The 26,829-nt window shown below is 32.3% G+C and overlaps 4 protein-coding genes across 6 annotated transcripts; 2 read left to right on the forward strand and 2 right to left on the reverse strand.

Moving 5' to 3' along the window:
* The first annotated feature begins 3,021 nt into the window (after positions 1-3,021).
* On the forward strand, positions 3,022-10,249 carry LOC108205474 (uncharacterized). Of its 2 annotated transcripts, none has more exons than XM_017375447.2 (11): positions 3,022-3,240; positions 3,321-3,383; positions 3,492-3,593; positions 3,701-3,822; positions 4,988-5,260; positions 6,038-6,171; positions 8,818-8,932; positions 9,341-9,436; positions 9,521-9,592; positions 9,677-9,759; positions 9,941-10,249. In XM_017375447.2, the coding sequence occupies exons 1-11, from the start codon at positions 3,147-3,149 to the stop codon at positions 10,023-10,025; spliced, it is 1,239 nt and encodes a 412-aa protein (XP_017230936.1). In that variant the 5' UTR covers positions 3,022-3,146; the 3' UTR covers positions 10,026-10,249. The 2 variants fall into 2 exon arrangements, with proteins under 2 accessions (XP_017230936.1, XP_017230937.1); XM_017375448.2 differs by having other exon boundaries at positions 3,052-3,240; positions 9,680-9,759.
* A 1,150-nt stretch (positions 10,250-11,399) lies between these two features.
* Positions 11,400-16,546, reverse strand: LOC108204702 (26S proteasome regulatory subunit 4 homolog A). 2 transcript variants are annotated; one of them, XM_017374265.2, is made up of 6 exons: positions 15,946-16,546; positions 14,210-14,455; positions 13,275-13,444; positions 12,987-13,203; positions 12,692-12,832; positions 11,400-11,603 (listed from the first exon to the last, which is right to left on the reverse strand). In XM_017374265.2, exons 1-6 carry the CDS (start codon positions 16,417-16,419, stop codon positions 11,520-11,522), a joined length of 1,332 nt encoding a protein of 443 aa, XP_017229754.1. In that variant the 5' UTR covers positions 16,420-16,546; the 3' UTR covers positions 11,400-11,519. The 2 variants fall into 2 exon arrangements, with proteins under 2 accessions (XP_017229754.1, XP_063942233.1); XM_064086163.1 differs by having other exon boundaries at positions 13,275-13,492; positions 15,946-16,496.
* Positions 16,547-18,677: 2,131 nt separating this feature from the next.
* LOC108194351 (glycine-rich protein 5) lies at positions 18,678-19,486 on the reverse strand. Its single transcript, XM_017361304.2, has one exon. The coding sequence runs from the start codon at positions 19,421-19,423 to the stop codon at positions 18,956-18,958; it is 468 nt and encodes a 155-aa protein (XP_017216793.1). The 5' UTR covers positions 19,424-19,486; the 3' UTR covers positions 18,678-18,955.
* A 1,636-nt stretch (positions 19,487-21,122) lies between these two features.
* LOC108200652 (uncharacterized protein At4g13230) lies at positions 21,123-22,037 on the forward strand. Its single transcript, XM_017368876.2, has 3 exons — positions 21,123-21,256; positions 21,365-21,487; positions 21,716-22,037. Exons 1-3 carry the CDS (start codon positions 21,188-21,190, stop codon positions 21,878-21,880), a joined length of 357 nt encoding a protein of 118 aa, XP_017224365.1. The 5' UTR covers positions 21,123-21,187; the 3' UTR covers positions 21,881-22,037.
* Positions 22,038-26,829: the final 4,792 nt, after the last annotated feature.

The raw sequence follows: 26,829 nt of genomic DNA on the forward strand, positions 1-26,829 counted from the left end.
TATTAATGATTCATGATATTTTAATAATTTTAAGGAAACCAATTCAACTGCAAGAAAGAATATACTTTTTGCACGTAGTTTAAAATCTTTTTGACCATGTATTTTTATTTATTATTTTTATAATGTTATTTTTTAAATAAAGATATATAATCACAATTTTAAATGTTGTAAGAGCATCTCCAAGGATGCACATGTTATGTATAGTGTCTAGTTGTCATGTTATGTTAGGTTTTAAAAGTATAAGGATGCACATGTTATGTATAATGTCTAGTTGTCATGTTATGTTAGGTTTTAAAAGTATAGTTAATGGTTGCAAAACAAGTACTCCAACACAGTGAACTGCAGCAGCTTCCCTATATCATGTCCTAAGTCCAATTATAAGGAATGTGTGTTGAATAAATATGGTTGAATTATAATATTTATGAGTTATTAATTATAATTAATTTAAAATATCATGAAATTAATATTTATATATATTTTTAAGTCATTAATTTTATTTTGCGTTAAAAATTTACAAGAAATAATATAAACAATAATGAAAATAAAAGAAAACAATTTTGATTCCTGAAACCCATTTCATACCCACCTCCCCCTACCTGATACAAGTTGTGAGTTTGGAAAGAACAAAACCCGTACCTGATATCAGGAATCCTGAACCAAATGACCCATTACATCTCTCTTATGTTACTTAACAATTATATTATATATACTATAATTTTAATAAATTTCTTTATTAAATTAATTAAGGTCTCTCCTATATTATTCAAATAATTATATTATATATACTATACTTTTAGTTTCTTTATTAAGTTAATAAAGCTAAATTCAATTATTACCTTTAAAAAATTAAATAAAAATATAAATAAGACATATTTTATTATTTGTTATAAATTAAAATTAGATACCAATATGTATATACATATATATTATAATTATTATTATCGATATATAACCTATTATTTTTATTTTTATAATTTGCATATGAAACTAATACACACACACACACACACACACACACACATATATATTATTTTTGTCAACAAAATATAAACTTTTATGAGAAAAAGTAATATAAAAATGATAAAAACATAAGTTGAGTATAAGTTATTTGTGATTTTAGAAGGATATTATTTTATTTTTGTAATATTGAAATAATATTTGTTAATTAAATTAGTTTTAAAACTTATATGATTTGCATCATTAAGTAGAATTATTTTGATTAATTAAAACCGTATATCTTTTTATAAAATTTTTGTTTGATTGAATTAAAAAAAATTATTTATAAGTTTTATTTACAATAAATAACTACTACCTGAAAACATAACTGTTGAAATTTGAAAATAATAAAATATAAATTTTTAAACAATAAAATTTCAAATAATTAAAATAACATATATATTTATGTAAAACTTTATTTGATTGAACTTAGAAAGCGTTACTTATAAAATTTATCTATAATAAATAATTATTATTTAAATTTATATTTGTTTAATTTTGAAAATAATAATATAACATATAGCTGACCAGCTAACACCGTTGGAGGAGGAGAAACACTTACAAGTTTAACAAATTTTTACATATCATTTATTTTTATTATTTTAGCTAACAACTAGTTGAGAAGCCGCGCGTTGCGGCGGTCTATAAAAATTATATTAATGATTTAATATTAATATTTGCAGAATAAAATAATTTTGTGGCTGTCTATAAAAATATATTAATGTTTCAAAATTAATATTTGTAAGATAAAAAAAAATGTATTATAAAAATCTTGATGTAATACCAATACTAATATATAAAATTGCAAAATTGGATTATAATTCATGGTGAAAAAATGAAAATAAATTTATACACGTAATTAACAATTTAAAGCATGACGAATCTTAATTTTATTTGTTTTTTTAAAGTAATCATGTTATTACATTGTTACCATCCTCCAATTTTTTTGGATTGATTGTGCACAAAAACATGTAACTTAAATCTGTGAGATAGCGGTCTGTAATTATACCTTCTTAAAAGTTGTTTGAACGGAGCAAACAGATAATGCATGAATAATATTTTCCTGTATACAAAGTAAATCATATAAAAATTAACAATAACAAACATGTGTGATGAACAAAACAAATATTATAAAAGAATAACCAACAAACATACATTACTAATAGTTACTTTATTGATATCAACCATCAATATCATGTCAAGATTATATTTTTTTCCCGTTTTGGATTTGTCGACTCCAATATAACAGTATATAACTACCTTTGCAAAACAGCCTTCATTCACTTATCGTTGGAGAAGAACGACACCTCCGAGTTAGAAATCGAGTAAAAGAACTATCATCAGAGAGAGGTATGGTTGTAATATTGAGAGAGAGGAGGTTGTGTTTAGATGATCCAAAACCCTACAATCTATAAGGGTATTTATAGATGCAGAGGGAGTTGTATGTTACTCTTTCTCATAATTAAATAATCTGAAACAAAATCAGATTAAAACTTTCAAACTACTATATTCCATAAATAATTTGAAACAAAATCAGATTCTAAAAATTGCTTCTAATATACCCGAAACCAAAAAAGGTAGTTTTAATTTTTGATATTTTTTCATCCAAAAAATCTAAAAAATTAGAAAATTAGAACGGAGCGATGTGAGAGGCGCCACCTACACGCCCCTCGCTCGCTTCTTCTTTATACAAGTATATTGATTATACACTATCTTCTAAAATAATACTCCCTCCGTCCCCCTGAGTTGTATACATTGGGGGACAGGGACGCGGCACGGACTTTAATGCTCCTGCAAAGTGTAGTTGTGCAATTTATTTTTAATTTTTTTTTTCTGAATTAAAGTTTGGATGTTATATTTTTATACAGAAAAAGAAAATTTCAAAAATAAGTTACGGAACTATATTTTATAAGAGCATTGAAATGCGTGTCGAGCAGTTAAAAAGAAACGTATAGAATTAAATGGGACAGAGGGGGAGTAATAATTTTAGATGTTTGGTCATAATATTTTGAAATGCTGGTCTAAAGTCGAAGTTACGTATAGAAAAAAACGGAGGGAACGGAGGAGTATTATTCTATTCCACTTTAGATTGCAATCAATTAAACCAACGCCTAACGCCGAGGCAAGAGGACAAGTTATCGCGATCGGCGATGGAGAGTCCGACGGAGAGTAGTGAAGACAATAGAGATCTTATTTACCACTGCGGTGAAACGCTGAAGCAATTCTTACCCATTTATCTGTCAAGTAAGAAGATACATGGCCTCTTTATTCCGTTTCTTTCTGAAACCCTAAAATTAATTTTGTTAAATTTTGTCTTGTAACAGGAATTCGGAAGCATTACGAGCCGTCCGCTCCTCGTCGAGGCTTCCCGAAATTGTCGCCCCTGGGTACGGTTACTTGTTTGAGGTTTTTGTTTCTTGTCATTGGTGTGCTTATTGTTCCATGTTACTCTTCTGTTTCAGTACTGAATTTTAATTATTTTTCTGTAAAATTAGATTTTCATCGGAAATCGGAAATGGCGTCCTATAGTGACAGAGCGCTGGGTTCTGCAATTAGGAATATCTCGCCTTCTGTGGTTGCCGTTTCCTACTTCTATGGTAATATATTGAATTTGTGTGTGAGTTGTTGATTTCATCATTTAAATATTTATGGAACGGTATGTTTCAATTCATTATCCAAATATATAATCTATGCTATGTTTCAGGGGTACAGAGGAAGGTCGATTGCTCGGGCTTTATTATCCGCTGGGATGATTTTACACAAGTAGCTACAGTTCTTACCTCTGCGAAATTAATGAGGTCTCCTTTGGGACGCGACGATTACTATGTATGTATGCCCTTTTAGTCTTTGTTAGTTTTATCACTTACAAGGACTGTACATCCCAATTTACTAACTGAACTAATCCTATCTATCTGGGTGTTATTAACGTGGCATTCCTTGTTATATTCATTTTTCCATATACAATAACCAGTTTACTTGTTAAATATACATGTTATGTCACCACATATTCTACGATAGAAAATTGTCGAGGATAAGCGTTTATGTTGTCTCGTATGTAAATTTGCGAGATTATGGAAGAAAACAATTGTTGTACCTTCGCCTTTGCTTTCCTCTTTAACTGTAGCCATTGCCTTGATACTTGCTTCATTCAGCTTTGGGTATATATTGGGTTCATTTCATGCTCAACAAAGCTCCTGAATTTATTTGGATGACACAGTGAATTTGATTAGGCTATGATGCCCTTCCTCGAGTAATCCAGCAAAACACTTATATTAATGTACATTTGTTATTTTTAAAGTGCAAAGAACCGTTGAATCTGCGGATCTCACAGGGCATTTCTCCCTACACGGGTCTCACTGTCTACTTTCCTTGTTTTCTACACGTTTCTTAGCCTTTCCTAATACCTTTATGTAATAATTGCCCATCTAATGCAAATTTGGGAATTCAAGCACATTATGTATGATATTTCTCCATTTTCATACTCCCTCCGTCCCAGCCAATTCTTTACGTTTGGTTTGGGCACGGAGGTTAAGAAATATGTATAAAGTAGTGGAAAAGAGAAAGAAAAGTGGGTGAAGTGGCGGGACCCATCAATTTTTAATGTATAAAAGAGAGATAGTGGAGTAAAAGTAGTGTGAAAAGGGAGTAAAAGTAGTGTGAAAAGGAAAGAAAAGTTGGGAAGTGGTGTGACCCATTGACTATTTTTGGTAAGTTTTGAAATGTAAAGAATTGGATGGGACATCCCAAAAAGGAAACTGTAAAGAACCTGGTGGGACGGAGGGAGTATATTTTTTCCAAGGCCCTAAACCCCATATTAACCTTCTCCCACTCGATACATACACACAGTTTCAATGTTGGCTTTTTTCCTTCAATTGGTGGTGTTTATTTGTTTTTTTCTTCTTCTACATCTACTCCTATTGCTATTTATTTTAACTTTTTTGTCAGGTACTTTAATCGCTATTTCATTCATTGTTGTTATCATAATTTTCAGATTATTGTTCGACTCGCGAATGGGAAATTGCTTGAGGCTGTGGAAGACTATGTGGATTATTACCACAACATAGCGACTTTTAAAGTAAAGTCGGATGCCAAATTGAAACCTGTTGATCTTTGTTGTGTGGAGACTTCAGATGGAGATGAAGTTTTTGCTCTAAGGAGAGATTTCCACAACTGTAAGTTGTCAGAGACTGGCGGATCAATTCATCACGATCATCCTTATTTTGGATGTGAGCAACTTCTCAGTTCTACTTGTAGGAGTAGCCAGGTATCCACATCAAACTGACATTTTGTTTTATTATTGTATGTAAATATGCAATATAATTGACGCGGAATGAAAAGTTTGAATGTTAGTTTGTGTTTAGTTTATATTATTAAAAAATTAGAGATAGATACAATGGTATTATATATCAGAGTTATATTATATACACACATATATTAGAAGGAATATTCTAGATAATGAAAGAAAATAATAAAAAAAGATTTTTTGAATTTTGTTATTAATTTTGATCTTGCATGCATATTCTTTAAAGTACGCTTGTGCAACAAACCAGCTTAATGAGAGCAGTCATCCCATGTTAGAAAGGGAGCTGATGAGTAGAACTGTGATCCCTGGCTCAGGGAAGAATAGGAGTCCTTGAGTTCTCGAATTGCTTAGTTTATCCTTGTTATTCAATACTCTTATTCTAATATCAATTCTATTAAATCTCCTGTATGTTTTTTGCTTTATAATTGCTGAGTGCTAATTGTCACTAGAATTCTTGTTCTGTAGTTAGTTCATAGCAGTTTGCTTTGTGGTCTAGTGGAGAAATCTCCAGGTAGTTGCATGTTAGGATACTTGTATGTTATATTCATGTGGTTAGGTATGTTTGTCCAATAATCAAAGGACACCGAATATTATGATATTTTGAGTACGGAAAAACATGTCAAGTTTACATGGATTGATGATATGCGTGCTTGTTGTGTAATTTCTATAATGGCTTTTGTTTTCAGTATTTGTGACATTGATATCCATATATTCGCTCGCCAATTTTATTTCAACCAGGTTGGTGAGGGAGGACCGCTCATCAATAAAATGGGTATTGTTTGTGGCATCAACTTTTTTGATGGCCATCGATGTGTTCATCCTCTACCGACATCAGTGATTGATTTATGCCTGAGGAATTGGGAGTCATATGGGTACAGTGTTCTTTGTAGCTTATTGTTTTCTTTTTCTGCCAATTTTTCCTGCTCAGAAACGTGTCACTCTTTTGGTTTCATCGTGCTTGTTTATGAAATGTTCGTCAAAATTTGGCACGGTAGCTAAATGGAATTCAGAGGGATTGAAGTTTCCAACATAATAGGATTTTGCATATTTTCTTATGTACAGGAAAATACGTTTCTTTTTACAAAATCATCTTGGTTTGTACTCTTAGTGGTCACACTCTCATTTATGTCTGTTTACATTTGGTTTTAGAAAGTGGCTTGCTGTGATACACTATTTGTATGTATTAAAGGTGTGAAACGTATTGATTGCATGGAGATGCACTTTAGATTCAGGTGGACTACCTTAAGTGGATATTTATTTGGCCAAATTCCTAGAGGTGGACCAATAAATATATTTGTAACTAATGTGGAAGTTGTGACTCCAGGGAAGTGTCTGAGTGGAGGGACCACCTAAAAGACATTTCAGGGTGTCCCAAATAGTAATTCTGCTTTATATTTTAGTTATATGATTTATTACTAGATCCATTTTTATCTACCAGGGCCATATCATCTTGAGGTTGGTCGGAAGTTTGTATTACATTCCTTTTGTATTTTTATTGAGCCAGTGATATATTTAAAGTCATATGTATGTGGTTTTGGTTTTACACCTTTTTACTACAGTTCATGTTTGTTTTATTTCCGTACTAGACATTTCCTACTACAAATGAATAATATTTTTCTTAAGAGTTAACAAGAATTTAATCCAAAAATATTAGGTTTTGGTTAGTCGGACTTGTGCATTTTTAGAAATAGATATTGATCCAATGCACTATCAGTTATATGTATATAGATTCTTCCTCACCTATGGGCCCCATTGATGCCTAATTCGTGATGCAATGTTTTCACTTAGCGAGTAGCCTTCTCGTATTGGGAGCGCCGAAGCCCTTAATCCTCGAATTGGCACTGTGATACTATGATTATTGTGTACCATCATCTTTTTATAACTTTTTTCTGAGTCGATACTTTTTTCAATATTGTGTTTTAATTTACAGTACACATGCATTTTATATATATGTATATGTGTGTGTGTAATAATAAAATGGAATAACTATAGTTATACAACTAAAATATTGTAGGCAAGTTATAAACACATGTATATACTATATATATATATATATATATATATATATATATATATCTGTGTGTGTGTGTGTGTTTAAAAAAAATTTAAAGAAGAATAATAAAGTTGAAGAACCGTATGGAATAATTCTAAAGGATTTGACTTTTCCCCCTTCCCTTTTTAGATTGTTGCAGATTAGGTTTTACTTGTGAGCTATGATGGCCTTAAAGTTTACAGCACGACATATATATTTTTTCCAGTCAAATATGGTTGGATCGGGTCCAAAATATATTGGGTTTGGTTGAATTGAAATTATGTGGGGCCAAGGCAAGTCTATCCTGGATATGACTTGCCCTATAAAAACTAAGGCGGTCGGATGTCTACGCATTGTTGAGTGCTTAGGCGCTAGCCGTCGCCTTAACAACTATGGTCGAGACGCCTTACCAACTATGGTCGAGTGACTTGTCGAGTCTTCTTGAAGTTACTCTCGACATAACTTGCTTCCTAGGCAGACATAACTCGCTTCTAACTGAAGTGGTACATATATGTATTGCTTTATCATACCTTCCGTTGTCGTTTTTGAATTTAAGATCAAATTAATTTATTTTTCCTTTTGCTTCACCTGCATAGTTATTTTAAGGGATATTCTCTATGGTACACTCATGGAATTGGCTTTTCTCGATGGTACCATCACATTTTTGTCTTCTATCTCTGCTAACCCTGTACTTATGATTTTTCACTTGTAATACCCTCGTGTTATGTAAAACATAATAGAATTGATTTCAGATTATAAAATAAATTGTATATTTGAAATCCTTATTAAAAATATACATGAAATAGACCTTTGAATCATATAAATCGAAGTTAAATTGAGTGTGATATATTTAAACTTCATAACCGAACTTTGATCATTTATATCTCACTTGGTTTGACTCCGATTTATATGATTTAAGAGTCTATTTCATGTATTTTTTTACAAAGATTTCAAATATTCAATTTATTTTACAATTAGAAATCAATTCTATTATATTTTACTTAACATGGGGGTATTATATATGGAAAACCATAAATACAAGGTTACCAGAGATAAAAGTCAAAAATGTGATTGTACCATCGAGAAAAGCCAATTCCACAAGTGTACCATAGTGAATTTTCCTTATTTTAATGAGTGACGTGATGATTCCTAATCTGCCTTGGAGTTCGAATTATCAGGATGTCCTTTGGATTGTAAAATGATTTTAGCAAAAAACTTTTTTAGTCATTATAGATGTTTGACCTTGTGATAACTGATAACTAATTTAGGTTTTAATATAATCACGTTTTGGAAGAACTTAATGTGTCCAAACCATCTAATTTCCAGCATGCTCACTATCTAAGTTTTATTTTGAAGAGATTTTTGCTTTCTACTCTGCTAGTGGTTACAAAAGATGAATATATGGGGCTTGATTGATAATATATGTATAAATGTACCAAATAATGTACTGTTGGATTGACTTGAATAATTGATCCGATGTATGCAGTATTGTCATGCGACCTTGGCTTGGGTTTACTGTGATGGACATTGCTACTCTCCCTCCTGATACATATGAATTAATGCCTGAATCCTCCGTTGATAGTACAGTTGTTGTGAAAGAGGTAATGGTAACCAGTTCGCAATTTCTAGTTTTATGTGTGAAATAGGTTATGTTAATTAGTTCGCAAATTCTTAATTTAGGTGTAAACGTCAAAGTTGTTAGGTTAAGTGTAAAACCTAAAAAAAACCTTTTAAAAAATTGCAAGAAATGTATGAACCTTTCCCAACCGCTACAAATCTCACCTAGGAGTTGGTGTCTGCTCTCGTATGAGAGTAAGTTTAAACAACTTAAGCTTCTACAATTTGCTTTACAAGTTCTTTTTCTCCTTTAATTGGGTTTGAATCACAATTTTTAAATCTGTCTTATCATTGGTGCAAGCCTCCAAGCTATCTCTTGATCAACTTATGGCACTAATTTATGTAATTTTGGATTCTTGTATGAGTTTTAAAATGATCTTGTTTATCAACAGGTATATGAAGGATCACCTGCTGACAAAATTGAAGTGTGTCCTGGTGACTCAATCACTGCTGTGAACGGAAGTCGATTATCTGGTGGCCTTCGCGTGGTATGTGTAAATTTTGTAACGAATTTGTTTCTTAGTTTTGATCATGATCGCATTTGGTTATTATGTACTTCATTGATTTTGTAGTACGCCGAAGAACTAAATGCTGCATCCAACGTGTTGAGTACTTTGAGTGCTTGTGGGCACACTAATTTTATGGTCAGCTTTACAACATTGCACTTGTTCTATATTTAGGAGTTAGCATTTTTATTTTATATCTTTTAACTTCTGTGACATTTGCAGCAGGTTTATGTAAAAGTAAATGATGGTCGTAAATTAGTGGTTGCCGACAATCTTAATGTCAATGACAAAAAGTTCTGTAGCAGGTAATTTTCTCTGTTTGTGTTTCTCCTGTTACTCATAAAACTGAAGTCGTGTTTGCTCATTTCATCTTTCATTTTTTTTCTAATATTGTCAATTTATAAGTACATATGTATATATATCAATATGTGGCAGATTATTGTTTTCTACTCAATTTAATACATGCATATCTGTGTTCATTGGCAGTTGGCTGGGAGATGATTCTGATTGGACCATGGAGCCTCTGATTGGGTCCCAAACCCGTGCTGCTGTTGATATTGCAAGCTGGTAATTGATATCTACTTGCGTGGACAATGTCTGTTGATGGAAGTGTGTTGAGATGGCTGGTAACGTTTGTTTAATCACCATCGTCTGTAGTAATATAAATATGAAATCGACTTGGTGAAATTATATCTATGTGATACTTAGCTCATTTCACGAACTGGTGTAGGTGGAAGCTGTCAATTTGTCAGACTTTTATTTCCTACATTTTAAATAGATTGCATTTTATATCTACCTGTTGTGTTGTTTCGAGGGTGTGGTTTAAATACAACGGGGCCATATAGTTTCATTCTTAAGAGCATCATCAATAGAGGATTAGAGGTTGCCAAAGCCCAAATGTTATGTGGCATGTCAACGTTGGTTGCCAACCCATTGAAGTTGTATGGTTGCCGACCAAGTTTGTCAAAACTGGGCAACATTTCAAAATGGTTAATATACATATATAAATGCAAAAGGTGTATATTATTAATATTTCTTTTAGTTCATGAGTCGTATGCAATTTAATTCAAGGGATCACAGAGACGACTTTTAGAGGTTGCTAGCTACTGAAGTAGAATGTTGCCAAGTTGATAAAAAATAAAATGAAAATTAAATGGTAAGGTTGACAACTAAATTGTCAACCCATTGTTGGAGATGCTCCGACAGATGTTACTCAGCTATGTCGGGCCATAAAGACTGAAATTGGTTTCTGTACACAGCGCATATATGAATATATAAATGATCATATAGCAATATGGGTCTGTTTCTTGACAATTGGACTTATCTAACCCATTGCACGGGGCGTTGGATCTATATTAATATCCGCAGACCGGAAGAGTTTCATTCCGCGAATATTATCCGCAGAAAGACGAACTCCCGTTTCAAATTTATATGATCGTATTTTTCAAATGCCAATGATACTACAGATATTATAAAATGAAAATGCGTGAATTTAGTTTTTTGCAAATGATTCATATATAAAAGATTAATGATTTTTCTAAAAATATATTAATTATTTGAACTAATTCAAGCTCACGTGTGCGCGAGTATGATTTTGCCACCGTTTCCGAGTTCAAAAATAAGATTTTGTTTAAACGGAATGCTCATAGACATATCTTAGGGCATCCTTGAAATTTTATCGCATCTTTAACCAAATCTTGAAATTCTGTTACAATTAATATTATCCTAAATTACAAGATATTACAACTTTCCTCTATAATACATATCATAATACAAATTATATGTACTATTCTGAATCATGTGATCAAAAGCCATATTTGAATCAAAACATGTTAACTTTCATTTTCAGCCTCAATGTAGTGTGTATAGGAACGTTCGTTTAACATATAAGCAGATTGATGGAAGCCGTTAAATCATATATGCGGAACCCGTTTGACAAAAAATATAAAAATCAAAGCAAATAGAACTTTTCCTTAACAAGGGTGGTCATACACAATTACATTCAAGCCAAAATGCTTGAATCTAAAATTACAGAAAGCAAGCCGAAGCATATGAAACCGTTATTTTACATATAAAGTCCTTCTGGAACCCCCTCTTTCTTCTTAAACATGACCTTATCTTTTGCTTTCTTAAAGTCTGGATGGGTCACCTGAAAGCAAACCAATGAATGATAAGGAATTAACAGTGGAAATAAGACACCTTCAAACCATGGTCCATCAAGCAAATCCCCAGATGGCATAGACAGGGCAACGTACACCAGGAAGTCATGGCATTTGATATTTGCCCACACTTACCACAGTAGAATTAAAATTATCTTATAACAATCATATAAAGGTATTCAGTGAAAGTAGATAGGTATGCAGGGTCTAATATAGAAGAGCATTTAGACCAAAGCTTAATTAACATAGTTTACTCTTTGATGGTGTAATGGAATGGATTGTGTATATTTATCTGGAAAGATCCTCGCAAACTTAATTTCATCCATAGTTGTAAATACATGGACATGAACACTTGTTACATTGAAAAAATTCAGGTAGCATGTCTTAAAATTACACACCTGAATGAGCATAGTCAACTAATCCTAATTTTCTCAGTAATTTTGTAGACAGACGCAAATTTAGGCGTTCACATTTCGTGAGCAGGAAAACAAAGGTCACCATAAAATGTGTTGTCAAGTTTATGTTTACGATTTGGGTACACCCGTACTTCCTTTGTTAAAATAGGGATAAATGGTTTGAGTCAAGATTGACATCACACAAAAGCACACGACATAATTAATATATTAATATATTGTATAATAACACAATTTATCTACAATCTGAGATTGGTAGAATTTCATAAATAACATTAAATAATATCAACTAATATATGTAAATTAATTATTTATTGATATTCAAAATTAGTATTTTACTCTTTTCTTATTACATGTAATTTTGCGTTTTTTCGTGTCCGTGTTAGTGTTTCTAATTCAGGTAAACGAACACATCTCATGTCGTGTTTGTGTTTGTGTTTCATGTACACGAAACGAATTGTCAGGTCTACTAATTTCTGACCAAAAAAGAATTGTGGCAAAAGATACTCTATAAGATGTTTGGGTAATTAACAAAATGAATACTCTAAAAAAACACATATTCGAGAGAGCAAATTTCATCTTGACTTGCACAACATGCTCTTATCAAGCTACGCCATCTGAATTTTAATGAAGTTGTGAGTTCAGAGCAACTCAAATTAATTTACCTTCATACGGCGCTCTCTTAGTGCAAGCAAACCAGCTTCAGTACATATTGCCTTGATATCAGCACCAGATAACTCATCTTTGGTCATAACAAATTCTTCCAAGTTGACATCATCTGATAACGTCATCCTAGATGTGTGAATCTATGCACCATAGTTAAAAATATTGATTAGCAACATAATAAGTCATATAGTAGTAGAAGTACATAACACGATATAACTAAAACAATTCTGTGCAAGTCATAGTAGTAGAAGTACAAGACACGGTATGACTAAAACAACTGTGTAACTTTATTACCTGAAAAATGCGCCTCTTTGTTTTAATATCAGGGAGAGGAAATTCAATCTTCCTATCTATACGGCCAGGCCGGAGCAAAGCAGGATCTAGACTTTCAATTTTGTTTGTAGCGAGAATGACCTTGACATCCCCTCTAGAGTCAAAACCATCTAACTGATTTAAGAGCTCCAACATGGTCCTTTGAATTTCACGTTCACCACCTGAGTGCGCATCATATCTGTGAAGCATATTTGCAAAGTTAAAAAATGACATCTGCAATGGTATAGTTAAAAAACAAAATATATATACCTTTTGGTTCCAACAGCATCAATTTCATCAATGAAGACTATAGAAGGTGAGAGGTCATCAGCAACCCGGAAGAGTTCTCTCACCAATTTTGGACCATCTCCAAGGTATTTTTGGATCAATTCACTGCCAACAACACGCAAGAAAGTTGCTGATGTAGAATTTGCAACTGCCTGAGAAATATAAATTGTCTTCAAATTACAAAACTCATCCCCACAAAACTGTTCCAATTACAATTCATCACAAGGTTCATGGAAAGCAATCAATAAAAGCTCTGTAAGCAAATGAAATAAAACAAAAATACATAAAAAAAGCTCCATTGAGCCAAATTCCATACAAGCACTAAATCCCAGCATAAATATAGTTTAAAAAAACAGGGGAACATAATAGAGACGTAAATTTGACAAATTAAGGATTTCACTCATCAAATGCAGTTGGTTTTTTAATATGCGCCACTTGGTTTTTGAATATGACTGTAAAACTGAAGCTCAAAAAAGCCAAATAAATGATAGTTTGTTCAGCAGAAACTATGAAACGACTCTTCAATGCATTTTTATTTGATGTGTGGTTGTTTACGGGGTACACATTTATATCATAAAAAGGAAAAGAAGTTCAATATATTATTATCATGAATTCAGTACCTACTTTAATATAACAAGTTCTGCCCCCTCAAGATTATGACTAGTGTAGGAAGCACTCGCTGTCAACATCTTTAGATTTCAGTCAAACAAGGACAACAGAGTTTATTCAGAGATGCCTAAATAGTAAATGGTAGGGAAATCCCGCATGAATGAATTACATGTCTCCATGAATTTTACGATTTATGACCTAATATGATGCATCAATTCTATAAAAGAATTTATATTATGAAGAATGTAAGAATAGAATTCCGAATTCACATGACAAAAGGAAGCGTGTCATAGCTATTTGTGACATACCTTGGCAAGCAACGTCTTCCCTGTTCCAGGTTCTCCATACAGTATGACTCCTTTAGGAGGCTTGATCCCAATGTCTTCATACAATTCAGGATGTGTCAGTGGTAGCTCAACTGCTTCTTTGATTTCCTGGATTTGAGCATCTAGACCACCTATATCAGCATATGATTCTAAAGGAGCTTTCTCAACCTTCATTACAGACACCATTGGGTCAACATCATCTTGAAGCAGACCAACCACAGAAAGAACCTGACAAAGAAGATACATGAATACCCGATCTTCAATATTCCACATGCACACGGTAAGGAAGACATTATCAGTCAAACAAGAGTGGCTACACTAAATGAATGAAAGAACCTACAAAAAGAAAGATATATGAATACCCAATATTCCAAATTTCCGCATGCACCCGGAAAGGAGAACAATGATAGTGAAAAAAGAGTGGCTGTACAAAATAAATGATAGTCCCCAACTCCCCGGTCAACATGAATAACATATACTCTCCCTTTGTTCAGATTTGTCCACAAAATATTTACAAGCTTGTTCTGGTCCTAATATAAGATGTTTAAATATTTTGTAATGCAAGCATAAATTTAACATTTGAGAAAAATAGTTTAAATCTTTGCAAATTTATTCTATGCGCACAGGAAACCTATGCAAGAGTATCATACTTATCTAGGGCGAAAAACTCCGACAACCTTCAAAAGAAAAAAAACTTCTCTTAAACAGCAAGGTTGTCTTTAAAATGTTAAGATTAAGGATATTATTAAAAACAATGAAAACTGTAAGAAACATTATAAAAATAGGAAATCAATCATCACAACACATACTAGATGCCCAACCAACAACTATATAGCAAGTCTTTGTCAAAGACAGAAATGCTCAAGATTGAGAAATATCAAGATTCAAGAAAACAATATGAAAATTTGGTATTTTTGCATCGGTTGTAATAAATGCAGTATTAGTGTTAGAAAAACTGCACAATTAGTATTAGAAAAACTAAAATGCATCAAAAGTTCAGCTTATTCGCTAAGCATAAGAACATACAGTAACTGCCACACTCCTCGCCCCTCGGGACTAGGAGTTTGAACTCTTCAACCTATTTGTTAGTTATGCAAGCCCCGATCCTATATATTGAAAGTAGGCTTGCAAGCCGAAACTAACTTTATTTACAAACAATAGATATACTAATTCCAAATAATAGATAAAATGATATAATAGGAAATTGATATGTATATTAAATACTCAATAGAGTCAAACTTATAAGTTATAACGAGCTTTTGACACTATTTGATACTTTTCCAATCAGCTCAAGCAGGACAACATGTTCGGCTCGGTCATCCCCTGCTCACATCATATAAAAAAAAAATCATAAAGTAGGCACTTCAATTTATAGGACTACAGTTACACTAAACTTGTTCTTCCATGTTTAACCTTAGTTTAAAACCACAATTTTCTCTTCTTAACCATGTTTCATTAAAAAAAAAAAGAAGGAGGTTCAATTGTTGCTAATGACAGCTCCCCGTTTTCACTATGCTATCCTATTAATAGAGATTCAGGTCTCGCGGAAAGTTCACTCTTCTCTCGCTAAGTCAATTACCACAATTGATCATCAAAAACCCCAAACCTAGCTATTTCCAAACTATAAACCTCAATTATCAGTTAATTTTACACCTCAATCTGCACAACTTCAACCGACAATTAAACACGAAAACCGCCAAAACACAAAAAACGATCACCTTATTATGCATCAAGATAGCACAACCAGGCTCCAACTGATCCTTATCAACAAATGACAAAATCCCCACATAATACTCCGGTCCAACAGAACTCGAAACAATCGCGTGATTCTCATCAATCAGCTCCTCCAAATTGCCCACACTCATCGGAGAGCCCCGTAAATCATCGACCTTAGATCTATCCTCCTCCGTCTTCTCCTCTTGCGGCTTAAGCCGTTCTTGATTTGCGACAAATTCTTCTTCCATTAGCAAATAATCTTTGATTCGATCGAGTTTTAGTAATCTGAGTTTGCATTTTGTTAGCGGCGTGACGGTGGGGATCCGAGCGGCGGCTTCGGATCCTTTTTGTTTGCGTTGTTTGCGGCCTACTCGTGAAGGGGGAGCGGCTGGTTCGAATTTCTTGTCCTTCTTGTCGCCGTCGGGCTTCCGGTCGCCGGATTGGCGGCCCATGCCTCCTGGTGTTCCTTGACCCATGGCTGATCGAGAGAGAGAGAGAGAGCGAGAGGGAGAGGGAGAGAGATTTGTAGAGGTTTGAGTATCTTTTGCTTCAAGAAATCTGAAGTTGCAGTAGATTACTAGATTTGGTCAAAGACTCAGAGGCTTGGTGGGTTAGGTTTATTTGGGCTTGAGTGAATGTTTATGGGCTTTGTGTGGGCTTCTTGTTGCATTTTTAAATGCGTGTGGATGCAAATTGCATATCAAGCATTTTTAATTTATATTTTTGCTTTTCATGCTTTCGAACATTTTATGGGCTTCATGATGGAGAAAGTATATGTATATAGTCCTCTGGTTAAATAAATTCTTAAGGAATTAAAGTATAGTACTTCAAAGAAAAGGAAATTAAAGAATAGGGTTGATTTTAGCACTACTTTGATTATTTCTTGCATTCGTGATCCTAGGTGTGTAAGTTTAATTAACCGTTTATTAAATTTTTTGCAAAAAATTTAATAGTGCGAAATCTTTCTGATTCGAGGATCTTAATGAATATGCTTTCAATATGTAGTGATATCTTTGATTATAATACATGAATCTATCACAATATATAGTTAATCAATTATAAAGACGAATTATTTTAAAAGAAATTATTGTTTATCTTATCAGTACAATTTACATTATACTGTTAATCAATTAAAAATAAAATTATTTTGAGACAATTATTTATCTTGTCAATACATTTTATATGAAACACTATTGTGGAAACATCTTCATACATATTACTATATTAGAGTCTTGTTATATCATAACTATTCAGAGTCCAGAACAAATGATAGGTGAAGATCATTTGGGTGCCCGCAAATTTAACGTATGAAAACGAATTCCTTTTTTAACCAGTTGAACCGCGGACGATCATGTTGTACTTTGATAGCTCTGGGAAGAGAATGAGAATAGAGATGAAGGTGTCCTCCTGGAGTTGCAGTTCCACTGTTTCAAGTTAATATGCGGATTGGAGCCATCGGACAATCAAAAATTTCCACTTCCTTTTGAATAGAATTCAAGTCGGATTTCCACTTTATTTATATTTGAATTAGAAATTTGTACTTTGTTGGTTGACGAATATATAATCTTTTATCAGTTTTGTTTTTTTTAAACAATAAACATTCATAAATAAAATGATAAAATGATTTATGTTATCCCCGCAAGTTTTTTTTAGATTAAATTATTTGATAATAAACTCAAAACCTTGAGCACTGATGTATAGTTTTATCACTGAGCTGTTCTCAACTCATATTCCATATTCCAGTAAGTTTTAATTATAATATATCATGTCGGGTCGGGTCGGTGTCAATGATCGGTAACACGTACGCATACGCTCACACAATAAGTTAGGACATACCAGGTCACCTGAAACTGAATCAAAGGTTGAGTTTGAGTATTGAAACTCGAATTTAACAAGTACTTGTTAAATTCGAGTTTAATTAAAAGTACGATAATCTGATATATCCGACATGAACCTGATTTTATTGGTTATTACAGACGTGCATTATTTATGCTACCATCAACCACAAAATAATCTTAAACCAGCAAAACGACACAACCAGTCAACCACACCCCAAAACAGTCCATCTCACTCAACGTTGTGCGAGGTCCTCCGGTGAATAATGCACATTGGATACGTAAATTTAATGCAATGACATCGATAGATATATATTGGTGAAAGGTCTTTACCATAAAATCTTAATCAAATGTACAGTAGGCTATTACTCAAACCAATCTATGTATCGCAAATCTGGAAAATCAATAGTCAATTCATTACATTGACTGCAGACACATTTAAGTTCCTAGCAAATTCATTTACTTGTTGTATTGGTACGAGTAATGAATGCCACAGAGCTCAATACTTGCCCTATTCTGTAACTTTTCATTGTGGTCCTCAGATACTTTCAAATTTTTTGTTTGTTGAGTAGTCCTTCTTGGACTCGATCGGAATTTCATATAAAATTTAACTCCGAATTGTAATTCGAAGTAATATATTATGTTATTCAGACTCTTCATTTTGCTTCAGTTATTTATATCGGGAAACTCGATACTTGGACACGAATGTGACTATTTTGACACTTATTTTATATAGAATTGTTAAATCTTAAAATATTACAAAATCTAACACTCGAACATGTAATTTAATTTGTATAGATGATATATACTACTTTGTTTAGTTACTATGGCTAAAAACATTTCAAGAACAAAGCGTAAGAATGTGAAATAAACTGAAGATACAAATATTAAGCTGGAACTGGAATAAAAACTTTATCATAAGTAGATAAATAATGCTATCTGATTAATTATAGGATACATCTCTTGAAAACAAACGACACTTACATAAATCATAACGAGGAACTGATAATTAAACCACTAGTTCGCCAATTTAATCACACACCCAAGGAATCAACACTAGCTACTTAATTAAACCAAGATAACTAATAGACTTAATTAGCTTGCTCACACAAATAAATATTACTCCCATGCATGCATAAACCCTAAAAACACCAAACCCTAGCTACAGCACTCCACTTCAAGGAAACGGAAGGCCCCCAGCAGCACCACCACCAGTACCCGGAAAGCCACCGATACCGCCTAGAGTAGGCAGTCCACCAGCACCGCCTATCGTCGGAAAGCCACCAACCGCAGGAAAACCATTACCAGTACCCACAGTAGGGAAGCCAGTCCCACTGCTAATACCAGGAGCACCAGTCCCCGGAGTACCACCTATCCCTGGCAAACCACCCGCACCGCCTAAGCCGGGTAAACCGCCACCGCCCCCACCGAGATCACCTCCCGTGCCCGCAGCACCACCAATCCCACCAAAAGGCATCCCATTGTTACCAACGCCGCTGTAAACCCCAACTCCACTGTAGTTCACAACATTCTTCTCATCACTCACACTGTCACCTTTTTTATTAGGCACATTTCTTGCTGCATTAGCATTGCGGAATGCACATGCAAAGACAACAAGTAACATGCAAATACACAATTTTGCCATTTCGAGGTAAGTATCTAGCTAGCACTAAGGAGATCGATGAGAAGTGAGTTGAGGAGGTGAGATTGGTTCTTCTTTTAAAGGCCAGAGAGGTACGTATAGGTGGTCACAGTTGAGAGGGCATTTAATGGAGTTTAATACATTTACTATTTCTCTTTTTAATGTTTTAGAGGCTGGCTTTTAATTATTTTTTTTTAAAAGAAGGTATAGATGCCTCTTCAAATTTTGTGAATAAATGAATTCAATAGTAGATCTTCCGATTTTAATTTCACAAGTTAATGCATTCGACAACATATAATCTTCACTCCAAGATACATGTGTCGTGTTGCGCAAATAATTTAGTTGAGCAGAGTTAAGTGAAGTAAATACTTAGTCAACATTTTGTTACATTTCGATTATTCTTCACAAATTAATATATGTTTATACGAGCCACACCTTGGAGTATTAGAATCTTGGGGTCTTAAAAATGGTGCTACTGTTTTAGAAAATATTGATAAGAAATTGATGATACAATCATATAATATGAAAAAAATAATATTTTTAATGAATTTTAACATGGCAACTTTTCTTAAATATTGAAAACAATTTTTTTCAAAAATATGATGAACATGTTTTTCTGTAAGTTTTAAATTAAAAATTATTATTTTAAAAAAAGTTTTTAGATTTATAAAACAGAGTCCTGATAAAACAATCTTTGGCCCGAACAAGAGGAGGCTACTTCCGTCACACTGCAACCTGATTCATACAAACTAAACGAAGGTACACATCTCAAAGATCACAAATAATTTCATTAGATAGAGTAAAAACAACTTTTTTTTAATAATTAAATTTGTAAAAACTTTTTTCTTTTGTTTTCAATCTTATGCAAAGGGCAGACTAGCTACTGCTAGGGCAGCTTCATGACAGCTTAGAGGGGGGCTTAATGCCACTGTACTGACCCCTGGATGAATCGCTCATGGGTAGTTGAAAAATAATTGCAGAGAGTCAGATGAGCTTACTGGCTCCGTACATCAATAACTGTAAATTTCATGATTTCGCTGTGCTGAGTAGTAACTACAGACTACTGGCTCTTCTTTAGTTACATCCACCACATGGCGCTCATTTACCACTGCTCAACTGTGAAATTTTTCAATCTAACACGACCTTGTTTTTATTAGTAGAATTAAATGAAAGAGAATTTTATTTTTCGCAGATTCAAACCCCTGACCTCTTGTTATGATCATGAGAATGGATCAAGATATGAACGATCATATTTTTGGTCAGTTTTCGAAATTCAGAGTCTAGATGACTATTCATATACAAGAAATGCCTATTTTTAGTGAAGGAGATATAATACATTAGATGTTTTTATTATGAAATTCTACGTAGGGAGTTACTAGAGTATATTACAAGGGATGTTTTTATTTTCAATAAAATCAGAATCCTTGATTCTTTATTATGGAGAGAATAAATGTATTCGTCAAATTTAGAATGAACGGTCATCTTTGTTCTGGTATTTTGTTGGACACAAAACTCTTTCAGAAGTCAGATTTGAGTCTAAACGACAATTGATTCACTGGAAGTGCCTATTTTACTCAACTAATACCTATATATTAATGGTATTATACAATCAAGTAGACAATAACCATCCAAATTGAGAGGAAAACGTGTGTCCACTGCAATTTACTAAAAGCTTTCCCTACTTATTTCTGAGTAAATTTTCCTAATAGCAGAACAAAAACCATTAGTCCCGAAGAACAAATATATTAGCAAAAAGAGAAGCAAAACATGGCTTTGAAAACCGCCCTTTCGAATTTGAGCTGTAAGGTTGTAGCCAATGCTCCAAGAATTGTGAAGGTATATCAATTTTATAACCTCCACAATTTTCAATAACTTTATTTACTCATACTTTTTCCTATTACGATTAATTTTTTTTTTTTCGGTATATAATTTGATGTGAAACAGCCAAACTGTATCCGGAATTCATCGACTTATGACAAGGCTGCAGGAGCTGCAAAACAGGGCGCCAATGAAGCAGCTAAGGTTGGCCAACAAGCCAAAGATAAGGCCTCTGCTGCTGCAGGAGAGGTAATTATATATCTAACTCGATATATAAATGTTACGAGGAGTCCTTAATTGGATCATATCATAATTCAACGGTGCATATATAAAACTGAAAAATACCTAACTCTGCACTATTTATATTAGAGAACAAGGAACCTAAAAAAAGACCGTGAATTTAACTGAGATGCATCTCACGTTCCTTATTCTTGTTAAATCTCGTCAAATTTATTGTTACATGTGGAACAAATTCAGGTCGCGGGAAAAACGAAAGATGCAGCAAAAAATATGAGTGGTGGAAAAGCTCAGAAAAATGCAGAAGAGGCATGGGATTCTGTTAAGAATAAAACTCAGAAAATCAAAGATACTGTTGTTGGAAAGGCTGAAGAGACCAAGGAGAATGTCAAACGCAAGAAGTAAGATGCATGCAAGCAAGAGCTCTGTTAGTAATCTATTGTATATAATCTTGTATTAAAATTACAATAATTTTAGTGAAATATTTCGAGATTAATACACTGTACAAGTGATGTATAATCATCCACTTTGAGATATATAAAGACTCTGCGTTTTGGATTTTGATGGTCCATTGGGTTGGGGCCATCAGTGGAAGGTTTCATAGGCCCAGAATATAAGCCTATGCAAAACCCGGGCCGAGTTCTCATATACTGTGCAAACTATTGGGCCACCTTATGTGATGGACATCTCTTATCTAATGCTAGATCATTACTCATACTAGCAACTTTTGGTAAAGGTTCTCCTTTCCCAATTATATGTCAAAATCAAGTCCGAAGGGCATCTAAATTTTAATAATTATATTATTTTTATGATCTTATTTCACAATATCGATTCCTCCATTATTAAAAATATGAAATACAATGAAAATGCCTAATATCCTCCATTATTAAAAATATGAAATATAAATGAAAATGCCTAATATAATAATCAGAAAAAAAGAATTTATAGATCACGTAACAGATATCTTAGTAGTGAACTAATACTTTAAATCTAATTTATCCTGTTGCAGGACAATATAACAATAAAAAAATATAAATATTTGTAAAAGAATTATAGCCAAATAATATTGTTGTACTTTCTAAATGGTAGACTATAATTGTTCTTACTATTCTTACATATAAATTATTCTAACATTAATCATCCTATATTTAATATATTTTATATAGATATAAGCAATGGAATACTGATTTTATAAAAATAACACTTTCTATTATCATATTGATAATTAATTTACACATAGTAGATTTTATTACAAGAAATGGTTGTCAAAAGCAATAAATATTTATAAAGAAAATTATATTTTATTCATTTAGGTGAAGTTGAATCATACGGTTAACTTTCCAGTCTAATAATTTAATTCTCTATCAGAAACTCCACGTTTACATCATTTTCATAATTATCACATTCGAGCTGTGATAGTTTTATATTATACTCTCTCCGTTCGATTTTAGTTGTCACATTTGGTTATGTGCCGGTCATACTCAAATTTATTAATATTTTATCAATTGAAAAAAAAAAAAAAATCACCAAAAATAACTTTTAATCTACTTTAAGATGTAATTTTCAGTTTTTTAAAATAATGAAGGAGTGATTTGTAATCTTTGATCAAAAATTAGTTAATTTAACCAACAAAAAAGGAAATGTGACAACTAAAATGAGACGGAGGGAGTACGTTGTCTGCTCTTTTACTACTCATCAATGGAACAACTCGATCGTATACAATTACATAAGGAGTAGGTAGCTAGGTCAATAGGTGGTGTGCACTTTATCTCAAAAGAATAATTTTATAATCTCAGGGAGCTGCCTGCTTCATCAGTTACATTGCATGCATGTGCGACGCGTGTCGCAAAACTAGGGCATCAGAATTTGCTACTACCAAACTCACCTCGGTGCTCTAAATCAAGACAACATTTTCTACTCATTTAAAAGTCAAACTTCACAGTTTATATTATCTTTGACCGCTATCCAACGGCTGATCTCGCTTGCCTTCGTCTGGACAAACAACGATCTTACCGTTGGATTAGTCATATAAACATGAACCCTAATATTCCTTGCAAGAGTATTATCTGGCTCTGTCTACACAGCTGTCTCGACCATGGGCTGCCTCCTTCAAAACGGCAATACTTTGGAGTCTAATGCTACCTCCAATAGAATTACAAAATTTTGGTCTGATTTTAGACCAAATAATTTTTCATTTCAAAATTTTTAGTCTAAATCTTTGTTTAAATTCAAATATTAATATTTTATTCTCCTCATTGTCTTTATATTATTTTTTTGAACTTTTAACAATAATAAAATTTCATATTATTATCAAACTTAATATTATGATTATTTTGGAGGATTAAAAAATAATCTATTTGATTAAAATATTAAAGCTATAATTTATATTATGTTTTCGAAAATTTAGTTTATATTATGTTTTCATGTAAGTTGTATTTGTAATTAAATTTCAACAAATTTATTTTAAATTTAATGTATTGTTAACTTGAATTTAATAAATTTTAAGAGTGTTTAGTTTCATTATATTTATAATTAATATATATGAGTTAAGTTCCATGTAGTCCACATATTTACCGTAGTACCGTAGACCACATATGTTCTGCAACTGTATAATGGTATAAAAACATTGCAAAATGTATGAAACTTGTTATTTTGTGAAATACATTGTATAAATATCACTATTTCATGAAAAATATTGTAAATCATTTATGTTCGACAAGTAGAACACATATGTTCTGTAATATGTAAATATGTTCTGCAAACTTAACCTGTTTTGCAGAAGAATATGTTTTTCACTATTTAACTTGTAGAATGTTTAGGATTGTCAAAATTTTTAACAAAATAATGATGTTTATAGAACATGATTTGCAAAATAACATATTTTGCAATGTTTTTATACCATTATATAGTTGCAGAACATATGTGGACTACGGTACTACGGTAAATATGTGGACTACATGGAACTTTGTTCTAATATATATATGTAAAAGCAAGTAAAAAATATTGAATAATTATAAGTATTTAATAGTCAGATATATATATAATCAATTAATTAACTAAATATAGATAAAAGATTAATATTTTAATATTAATGAAAGAAATTTAGGCCGTTATGTCATATTCTGGAAGATATAGAGGCAGGAACCGACCCAGATTTGGGTTTTTGGTCACCGTTATTTGCCCCAAAACTTGATGAATGGAATTTCAAAAATTGATCATTTTATTTTAAAATATATAAAAGGATGCAATATATATAAATTAGAGTTTTGAAAACTGCTTTTACTTTCATAAATTCCGAAAATTTTAATATCTTCGCTCGGTCTAAAATCTTAACCCCGAAGTATTTAGGAAAGCTGTACTACATAGATCAGGTTGAAGGAGTTTCCTTATTTGCCCATGTACTGCTTCCGTACTCGTGGGGAACTACCTCATTAGGAGTACAAATTTGAGGTTTCACAGAGGATAGGATAGGATTATACGTTCGAATTGTGTATTGGTAAAGGCTACTACAAATATCTATACAATAATTTCAGCTGTCAATTAAAGCTTCTAAAATTGATATACCAATACCTTATTGTTGAAAAGAAAATTGAATATTCAATTCGAATTTTCTAATGATTTGTTGAGAACTTAAATTTCGTTTGAAATTTTATAATCAATGGACTTGCACGTTTGAATACACAGAAAATAGATTTGAACTGTATTTGAAGTACTGTTCAAATATCAAAATAAATTATAATTTTGAAATGACATCTCAAATCATGTAGTTCAAAATATAAATTTTTTAAAAAAATACATGTTTTCAAACAAAAATCATCGATACCTTCACAGATGTTTAGTCTTGTTCGTGCGCCGATGACTTCAAATTAATTTGAGGCTCACACATACTACCTCCATCCCAAATTAGATGTCTTCCGTTGACTTTGGGCACGTAACTTTAGGTGCATTGACCGTCTACTTCCGAAATTTATTTTTTTATTTTTTCTTTTATAAATGAAAATTTCATATTTTAATTTTTATTTACAAAAATAAAATTTTAAAAATAAGTCACGTATCTATGCGGTCAATGAACCTTAAATTGTGTGCTCAAAGTCACCAGGGCCATCTAATTTGGTACGGAAGGAGTATAATATAACTCATCAATCAAACGTATAGATGCAACTACCATTGTTATACGATTGAATTCGAGTATTATTAACCCCCAATCAAAAATATGAGATACAATTATCCCTCCAACCCAATTAGCTAGGAGTAACGAAAACTTTACTGCTATAAAATATAAATATAAATAAAATAAAATATAAATTCACCCCCATGAACATGCTATTTTAGTTATGGGCGCTTATATTATATACTAATCGTTGCACACCTCTTGGTTTAGCTCGGGGGATAATTGATTTCTCGAATTCTCGGCCATGTGTACAAATATATACACCATCTGTCCCGCGTAATAGTTTATTTACATTGTTTGCACGTATTTTGAGACTCTTACAGATTATAATTTCATAAATTTTTTTTATTTTTTAATAAAAAATTAAATATCAAAATTTTATTCAAAGAGAAAAAATTTTAAAAATATATTATGAAATTATACTTTAAATTAGTATGAAAAACGTGTCAAAAAATAACGTAAAGAAATGAGAGGACTGTAAAAGTACTTCTTCTTCTTCTGCCCCGACTATTTCTTCACGGTTTTCTTTTTGGATGTTTCATCCCATTCTTTACATTTCAAAACTTCTCAAAATTAATCAATGAGTGCCACCAGTTCCCCACTTCTCCTTACCTTTTTACACTACTTTTACTCTACTGTCTCCTTTTTATACGGTGTAACATTTTCATTAGAAAAATTTATACAATATACAATATATGTAAATCGACTGTAGAAATCTATTATTGTATATAATTTTAATCACAATATATATTAATTTACCGAAGATATCATTTTATACGTATTGTTTTGTCATACGTGAGTGGCCTGCTAGCATACATATCATCTCATGTACTCCCTCCGTCCCTTTTTATCTGTCCATTTTGGAAAAAAAAACACATACGAAGGAATACTTGATTGTATAAACTTTTTCATTAAATACCTCTAATTAATGTCTTGAAAATGGTGGAATATCCCTACTTTATGTCTTGAAAACATGAATTCAACCAAGTTTTAAATAAGTCAAGCCTTGAAAATTGAAATTATGGAGATATATTTGAAAAACTATCAATAAATTAGTTTTGAAAGTATAAATGGACAGATAAATAAGGACAAATTTTTACTTTCAAAATGGACAAATAAATAGGGACGGAGGGAGTAATTTTTGTCATATCTGATTGACTACATATCATTATTATATTAACAA

Source organism: Daucus carota, chromosome 1 (assembly GCF_001625215.2).
Source record: "Daucus carota subsp. sativus chromosome 1, DH1 v3.0, whole genome shotgun sequence".
In the NCBI taxonomy this organism is placed as follows: Eukaryota; Viridiplantae; Streptophyta; class Magnoliopsida; order Apiales; family Apiaceae; genus Daucus; species Daucus carota.